A 9393-nucleotide genomic window follows, 5' to 3' on the forward strand; every position below is an offset into this window, starting at 1 on the left:
ACTTGTAGCGGCTCCCCGATCTCCTGTATAACCCCTCTTCCATATCGGGGGTTGAAGGAGACCACTACACCCCAGTGGGACGATGGGACCTCCGCGATGGTGGTCAAATCAACCTGGGCTGCCGGTTGTGGTCGGTTTCGCCATGCAGTCATCAAGCGCCGCAGGTGCTCGGCCTCTGGCACAATCTTCAGGCCTGGTGTCTGCAGCGCACCTTCAGCCGCGGCCGGGTCGGGAGGAGCAGGGGACACCGGAGTCAATCGGACCTCCGTGGGTTGGCCCAGTCGAGCGAGCACGCGGGCCTCGGCCTCCACGCGGCGCGCTATCTGGCGGGCCTCGGCTGCAGCTACACACTCCTCTGACGGTGGCAAGGGGGGTCGGCCCATCGGTAGCTCCGTGAGGGTCAGTCCCCGCAACGCTGGCGCATCTGGGGCTGTGTCGGGCGGTGCAGCCTCAGGCTGGATCGGGTCAGTCCCACGCGGTGTTCTCGGTGTCGCCATCTTTTCTCCTTCTTCGGTGTCCTCTTCCCGCGGTCTCTTTCATGGGCAGCCCCGTCTCCATGGTCTCCACCCTCCAAACAGGATCAGGAGGCGGACCTCGGCTGTTGACGGACACGTCCTCAGGATACAGAAATATTTAGACTGGGCGGCCATTGTCCTTCGCGCTCTTCAGCTTGTCTACGCCTACTCCACGCCCCTCTTCTTCTCCCGCGCCTCTCCTCAGCGCTGCAATGGCGGCGGTTTTGGCGGTTAACAGCACAGCACAGTCCTTTCAATAAAGTACAGTCCAAGCACAATAAGTCACAGTTCCAAGGCACACATGACCTGATTCTTCAGGCTTAAGTAGATCCTGTTCGTGACACCAAGTTGGAGCGCCCCCACACCGCCGCAGGGCAGAGGGGCACCCGGAGCCGGGCCTCTGAGTCTCTGCTCTGGGGTTGTCACGGTGGCTAGGCCCGGTCCGTGGCCCTGTCTGTCAGTGGGGGACGTCCGGTGCAATAAGTGGTGGTGAAGTAGTGGTGTAGTTGTGGGGTGCAGGTCACGGTAAATAACGAGGACACCAGGTTGCAGTCTCTTTACCTCTTTACTGAAGATCTCTGGGTCCTCAGTCCGGAATACAGATCACCAGGCTGCGCAAGTCCGGCCGGTCCAATGGCACTTCCAGAGTTCACTTTGCAGGTGGAAATCAGTGCCTTCCTTCTTAGCGCTATGTGTTGTAGTCCTTCCCTGCTGTGCTTACGGAAAGTACCCCACAACTGTTGTGTCTGTTTCTTAAGTTCCCTCACAACTCGATTAGATGATGTTCTGCTAATCCTCCGTTCTTCCCTGTTGATCTGGTTGGAACGGCACCCGTTTGACGGGTAGGCTCGGAGCTCTTCCGGGACCCTAGAGTCGCCCCTCTCCACAAGTTGCCCCCCAAGACTGCATAGGTGATTTGAGTGAGACAGCCCGCCTTAGACTGACTGTCCTGCCGCTGTTTAGAGTATTGCTTGAAGCTCAGTGTCTAATACTCTCTCGGCGTTCCGGCCACCGGTTGTGCGCCTCAGTAGGATGTTGCCTCGGTCTTACAGCACGACTCCTACTGGTATTCTCCTATTGCTTCGATCTCGTTTCTCACTCAGCACAATATATCTCGCTTCTGATCCTTCCTTGGGCACCGCCGCTATTCTGAGCAGGCACGGTCCCGTTACATTCGCTCAACTTGCCAAGCCTCTGTCAGGATCCCACCCCTGACAGAGACCCTACTGTCTCTTCCCCTACAACACCCTCTGCCACAAGGTGTTGTCTGGTCTAATCCAGTCAGCTTTCTCCTCTAACTTCCTGCCTGACCCCCAGTTTTACCCACAATGATGGGGAGTGGCCTAGTGAATAGCACCCTTAGCTCCCCCTGGTGGCCCGGCTGTGAAATGTATTGGTGTCTGTGATACCTGGTCAGATGAACTCCTTCAGTGCCATCAGACGTACCATGGCTCCCCATAGTGGCGGGGTCACAGTACTGCAACGACCAGGGCTCTGGGGCGCTGCACTCTCGTTTCTCACTCTCCACATTATACTTCGCTTCGTGTCCTTTCTTAGGATGCTGCCGCAATGTAGTGCAGGCGCAGTGCCGTAACATTCTATCTCTTGCTATGTCTCTGTCAGGATCCCACCCCTGACAGGGACCTCTGTCTGCAGCTCGGATGTTCCTCCTTCTCCCCCTGTCTGCCTGACAGGTCTTCCCTGGGTCAAACCCAGTAGCTTTCTGCCTGACTTCCTATCCAACCCCCAGTTTTACCTGAGTGTGAGGAGTGGTCTAATACATAGAACCTTTTGCTCCCCAAGGTGGTTGGAGTGTGAAGTGTAATGTGTGACTGTGATACCTGGTCAGGTGAACTCCTTTAGTGCCATCAGACATAACATCACTCCCCCTGGTGGAAGAGCGACATTACTGCAATGACCAAGACTCTGGGGCGCTGCAATTTTATTAGAATTTATTTTTATTTAATAAAGTTTTGTTATTGTTTTCAGCCACATAATTACAAAGGATCCATTTCCTCTCTTCGGATTGCTAGTCTTTATTTTTTGACCCCTAATTATTATAGGTTCTATAGTTAGAGGGGGCACATAACCACCCAATCACTCTCTACATGCACATGGTCATGGGAAATTCTGCATACACAAAGGAGATGTGGGAAGCTGAGAGATTTTTGCTCAGGTGAAGCTAAACACACCGTATGTAGAATGCAGCTATGGCGTAAAGGGATTTTTCAGTTTCGGAAAACCCCTGTCCCCGGCTGCAGTTGTTTAAAAGAAAAAAAACCCTGAGCTTTACAGTCCCTCCCCTGGTTCAGTGCTGAGTCTCCACCGCTGCTCTCAGTCTTTGTTATTTTCTGCAGCGCTGCAGCAATTTCGACAGCAAATTTGAATGTAAAATTAGTGGACAATCTCTTTAAGGACTCAGGAAGAAGAACGTAAAAATCCCTTTAAGAAGCAATTGGATGTTCATTGCGTTGTTGTTTGTGTGCTACTGGTATAACCCGCTCAATCTTCCATGTTTCACCTTCTTTTGATAGATAGGAACCTCGCACTCCATGGTCGAGCCACTCAGTCTTCGATTGCAAAGGATCCGACCTATGGCTACATGTCTATGGCAATAAACGCAATAGATGGAAACCAGGACACAGATTTTTATCATGGATCCTGTTCCCACACAAGCAATGATGTGTCTCCGTGGTGGAGGGTGGACTTGCTGAGGGTTTACATAATTAACCACATCACCATCACTACCCGGAATGACTGTTGTGAAGAACGGCTGAACGGGGCAGAAATCCTTGTTGGAGACTCGTTGGCCAACGAAGGGAACAATAATAAAAGGTGAGAACGAGCAGCTACAGATTCTCATTTACCAATATGTGTTTTATACCTCACAAGGTGATAAATATCCGGAGCTCACCACGTCATGTTAAAATCCAGGAATATATTTGTTTTATCTATAGCAGTCAAGAGAAATACGACCAGCAGGTTGCCAAGACTCCTCTGTCCTCTCCAGACCCATAGCTCCTCCAGACTCCTCTGTCATCTCTAGACTACTTTGTCTACTGTAGACTCAGTCCTTAGTGCCCTCCAGACACCCCCTTACCTCCTCTGTTAGCGCCATACACCACTTTCCTCTGTTGACTCTTCTATACACTCTACAACCCTCTGTCTTCTCCAGACTCCTCTGTCCTATCCAGACCCCTGTGTTCTCCAGATGCCTATGTCTGCTCCAGACTTCTCTATCTCTTCCAGAACCCTCTTCCCTCTCCAAACATCTCTGTCATCTCCAGACTTCTCTGTCCTCTGCAGATCACTGTCTCCTTCTGACTACAGTGTCCTCCAGACTTCTCTGTTCTCTACATAGACGTTTTCTCTTTTAACTCCTATGTCCTCTCCAGACCCTTCTGTCCTCCAGACGGTTCGGTTGCCTCCACACCTCTGTGTCCTCACTCAGACTCTATTCTTCTCTCCAGACTCCTCTGTCCTCCTCCACGCCCTCTATTTCATCCACACCCCTCTGTTCACTCCACAACTTTCTGTCTTTTTTTCATCTTCTCTGTTCCCCCACACCCATTTGTCTCCTCCATGCTCCTCTCTCACAATCAGACACTTCTGTTCTCTCCAGTTTTCTCCCTTGTCTTCACTCCTCTGTTCTGGCAGTTTATCTTATTTGGAATTTAAGGGCTTGAATTCAAGCTATGTCCTTAACAGTCAGGCCCAGTGCCCTCTTCTATATGAATATACCATTGGATGGAATAACGCCAACCCATCATGGTTCCCATTACAGGTGTGCAGTGGTGACGGGAATTCCACGTGGAGGTTCTCAAACCTACCTATGCAACAATATGGTCGGGAGATATGTCAACATCATTTTGCGTGGAAGGATGGACTATCTTCACCTGTGCGAAGTTCAGGTTTTTGGAACAGATTATTGAAGTAGAACTTGTGGCGATAATCGGAAGTAAAATATTAATAACATCATAGTAATAATCTACAATACATTTACATGTATACAAGTTCAAAATATCATGAAATAAAAAGGCATTCACATTTATAATTCATGATGTCCAATTCTTTCCTTCCTGGAGTTCATAGGATGAGTTTCCAAGATGGTTTGTTATAAAGGAAAGTTCAGTCCAGGAGCGGACATATTATTAGTGCATCCTGTGTGGCCACACAGGGGCCCAACAGGTAAGGGAGTCATTTCTACCTCCAATGTAGATGCAGTTTCGTATTTTTAGAAGTTCTTGGGCTGCAAAGGGCCTACATATTATTCTTGCACAGGGGCCTTTTCTGCTGTATCTGCCAGAGGCTCAGACAATGTGTCAGGACTCTGAACATTTTTTATTACCTTTTGTGCATTACTGCCCTTTTCCAAGATGGCGTCTTTGGTCTCATGTGCACTGTGTCTTCCTGCTATAAAACTCCACCCAGCCTTCGGTCTGTGCTAGAGTATTCTGCCTTGCATCCAACTCCTGACCTCTGGTGTCTCACTGGCTATATGCCTGCTCCTGTGAACCTGTGGGGTTATCCTGCTACTCTGCTCTGAATTCCTGATGCATACACCAGTTCCAGTAATCCTCCTTCATCTGCTGCTCGTGTTTACTTCCATCTGCATTTGCTGGACATGTAAGCTGTTGCTGCTCTGCAAGAACCTGAGACTATTACCCAGGCCTCCCTGGTTGAGCTAAGATATTATTTGAACTGCCTAATAAGCATATCTATCTGTGTTTTGGACTAAGCAAGGACTTATTCGTGTCAAGTATCCTCAAGAATAATTGTGCTTCATAGACTTTCTGCGTGATTGCATTTTCCTCTGAAGTTTCCTATAGACTGCTAAGCTGCATTTAATATTTACTCCAAGTGTTGTGGACTTGAGTTTCTCTCTGCACCTGTTTGAATCACCATGTGATAATATAGACTTTACCACTTATAAAACTGTGTCCTGTAGTTGTCTTGTTCCATGCAAAGAGTCTCCTGAGTTATCCCCTATAATTATTACAGGATACTCTAGCCAAAAAAAAAAAAAAGGAGACTGCTGGAACAATGACTGCAGAAAGCAGACTAGAGCAGGTGTTTTCCATAATTAGATCACTGCGGAAAGATATGGAAGGTCTGCAAAAGAAGTTTGGAAGCTTTGAACACAATCAACAAGTGTTTGGACAGACTTTGCAGGACTTAAGCACGCGCATGGCAGCCCAGGAAAACAAACTTGCTGGCATAGAGTCCCAGCATGGACGGGCTTTTCAGGACATAAGCAAATAGCTGCACAAGCGACTTTTCCCTCTGTGCAACCGCCACCAGCTGGCCCATCTAAGTTGCCCCCATTCAGATTTAATGGTGATCGCGACAAATTTTGTGGCTTTGTGAATCAATTTATGCTATATTTTGATGGGCATGCTGACCATTTTCCTAATGATAGATCCAAAGTATTGTGTGTAATAATGCTGCTGACCGCACAAGCGCTCGCCTGGGCGAATCCGATGATTGAGTCTCGTGACCCACGGTTAAATAACTTGGATGATTTCTTGGCCGCTATGGCATTAATGTTTGATGACCCTAATCGCCGTGCAACCGCTGAATCTGCTTTATTGTCTTTACGCCAGGCAAGACGTTCTGTTATTGAGTATGCTACTGAATTCAGGAGATTAGCGGTAGATACCAATTGGGACAGTTATGCACAATTGCCTATTTTTAAAAGGGGTCTGACTAGTATTGTAAAAGATGAACTAGCTCGCTCTGAGTCACCACAAGAGCTAGAGACATTTATACAGCATTGTGTGCGCATTGACATTCGCCTTACTGAGCGTAGGCAGGAGAAGTTTGCTGCATATAACCGTATTTCTAACTTTTCCCTTCCTTCCAAAGAGCCTGCAGGTAAAACATCTCGGGAGGTGGAGGAGGTGCCCATGCAAATTGATTCCATTCAGAGGCGTGAGATCAATGAGTGCCGGGAGCATTGCATTCGTGAAAGTCTATGTTTCTACTGCGGCCAGTCTGACCACTTTCTGATCAATTGTCCTAAGTGTCCCAGATGGCCTAACAAGGTGCTAGCAGCGGTAGGGGAGTATGACAACTGTGATGATGAATTTGACATCTCTGAATGTAGCCTGCCTTTAAAAGCTGTATTCCATTCACTTTCTATGACTTCACCCCCCAAGGAGCTTAAGGAAAAGAACTCTCACTGTTCTCTCCCTATTAAAGACAGTGGATTTCCAGTGCAGCTATGATTGACTCTGGTGCAGGTGGCAATTTCATGGATATCACATTTGCCAAGGAACATGGTATTGAAATTCAGCAAAGAGCCTCTCCAATTACCATGGAAACAGTGGATGGGTCACCTTTAATCTCTGGGCCTGTGGATCAGGAGACCGTACCCCTTGAAATTTTCTTTCTTGCTAATTTCTTCTCCTCATTTTCCTGTGATTTTAGGCATTCCTTGGTTGCGTTCTCAGAACCCAATTATCAACTGGGAGACCAAGGAGATTAACTTTCCAGCAAGGAGCAACTCAGCATTAACAGAAGCTGTCCCTGAGTCCACGGCTACGGAACCACATGTACAGGTATTTTCTTTACCTCCAGCATATAAAGAGTTCTCTGACATCTGTGACAAGAAGAATGCAGATCAGCTTCCTCCACACAGGCATTATGACTGTCCCATTGAGTTGCTTCCTGGGGCAGCTATTCCTTTTGGTAACATATACCCTTTGGTGGCACCTGAGCTTTAAGCCTTAAAGGAGTATATTGATGAAAATCTGGCCAAAGGCTTCATACGTCCTTCTTCCTCACCAGCAGGGCACCTGTCTTTTTTGTAAAGAAGAAGGATGGGACCCTGAGACCCTGTGTTGACTATCGGGAACTCAATAAGGTAACCGTACAAAACCGTTACCCTTTGCCTCTGATTCCCGAATTACTGGAAAGAGTCCGCCATACTAAGGTGTTCTCTAAACTGGATCTTCGTGGGGCTTATAATTTGGTGCATATTCATCCAGGGGATGACTGGAAGACTGCATTCAGATGCCGGTATGGACACTTTGAATCTCTTGTGATGCCCTTCGGGCTTTGTAACGCCCCTGCAACGTTTCAACACCTTGCTAATGATATTTTCAGAGATTTGTTGGACCAGTTTGTAGTGATCTATTTGGACGATATACTAATCGTTTCTGACTCTCTACAGGAACATGAAGAACATGTCGAAACTAGTGTTGAGCGATACCTTCCGATATGCAAAGGTATCGGTATCGGATTGGATCGACCGATACCCAAAAAGTATCGGATATCGCCGATACCGATACCCGATACCAATGCATATCAATGGGACACAAAATATCGGAATGGTTCCCAGGGTCTGAAGGAGAGGAAACTGTTATGATCCGGTGACCTTGGAGCCGCATGAGAGACTTTCTCAGGAGAAGGTGGAACCTGTACTGACCGCAAACCCTAAACTAACACCGCAACTAGAAGAAGTCGTGGGATGTACCTAACACGTCCTAGACACCTCGACACAGCCGGAGGACTAAATACCCCTATAGATGGAAATGGGAATTCTATCTTGCCTCAGAGCAGAACCCCAAAGGATAGGCAGCCCCCCACAAATATTGACTGTGAGTATAAGAGGAAAAACACACGCAGGCAGAAAAACAGGATTTAGCAAAAGAGGCACTTCTAGCTAAATAGAAAAGGATAGGACAGAATTCTAAGTGGTCAGTATTAAAATCCTAAAAATATCCACAGCAGATAATACAAATATTCTACATCTAACTAAAGACATAGAAAGTATATCTGCATCTCCTGAGAATCCAGCATGACTGAAAAATCCAAACAAAGTCTAAGCTGGACAAAAACACAATGAATTGCACTAAATTGCAAAGCACACTGCATGTGTGCACAGAGACAAAAAACCAGACACTTATCTTAGCTGAATTGGCAGCAGGGCATGAGGAGCCAGAGAGAGAAGCAATCCCTCCAAGTACAATGGACAACTGGCACGGACTCATGGATCCTGCACACCTAAATACCTAATAGAGCTGCAACCAGCAGAAACACCTGCCCTGGATTACAACCCCAAGACAACTGCACTACCACCAACAACCACCGGAGGGAGCCCAAGAGCAGAATTCACAACAGGAAACTCTCCTTCAGGCCCTGGGATCCATATTCATGTATAAAATAAAGAATAAAAAAATATATATTGATATACTCACCCCTCTGACGGCCCCGGCTCTCACCGGTCCAAGCGTCTGCCTCCGTTCCCTAAGAATGCAGAGTGAAGGACCTTCGATGACGTCGCGGCTTGTGATTGGTCGCGTGACCGCTCATGTGACCGCTCACGCGACCAATCACAAGCCGCGACGTCATCGCAGGCCCTACACTCACTCATTCTTAGGAACGGAGGCTGCGGGTTACATCGCTAAGGTCCAGGGGCTGCCGGAGGGGTGAGTATATCAATATTTTTTATTTTTATTATTTATTTTTTACATGAATATGGATCCCAGGGCCTGAAGGAGAGTCTCCTCTCCTCCAGACCCTGGGAACCATACGCACCGCACACTTCCGATTCCGATTTCCGATATCGCAAAAATATTGGAACTCGGTATCGGAATACCGATACAGCAAATATCGGCCGATACCCAATACTTGCAGTATCGGAATGCTCAACACTAGTCGAAACTGTTTTAAGACGTCTGAAAGAGAACCATCTGTATATTTAGCCAGAGAAATGCGAGATCCATCGTTCTGAGATACAGTTCTTAGATTATATCATCTCTCCCCAGGGGCTGAACATGGAATCTGGTAAGATTCAGGCTATTCTTGACTGGCCGGTACCCAAGAACGTTAAGGAGGTCCAACGTTTTATTAGTTTTGCAAATTTCTACAGACG

General features: G+C 47.6%; 1 protein-coding gene across 2 annotated transcripts in view; it reads left to right on the plus strand.

Moving 5' to 3' along the window:
• LOC143808797 (fucolectin-like) overlaps positions 1-4581 on the plus strand; it is a 69452-nt gene extending 64871 nt beyond the window's left edge. For both annotated transcript variants that reach the window (XM_077291840.1, XM_077291839.1), the window contains 2 exons: positions 3050-3350; positions 4300-4581. In XM_077291840.1, coding sequence (XP_077147955.1) covers positions 3050-3350; positions 4300-4447 — 449 coding nt within the window. In that variant the 3' untranslated portion in view covers positions 4448-4581. The remainder of the gene's footprint in view (positions 1-3049; positions 3351-4299) is intronic.
• Positions 4582-9393: the final 4812 nt, after the last annotated feature.

This window comes from Ranitomeya variabilis, chromosome 2 (assembly GCF_051348905.1).
Source record: "Ranitomeya variabilis isolate aRanVar5 chromosome 2, aRanVar5.hap1, whole genome shotgun sequence".
In the NCBI taxonomy this organism is placed as follows: Eukaryota; Metazoa; Chordata; class Amphibia; order Anura; family Dendrobatidae; genus Ranitomeya; species Ranitomeya variabilis.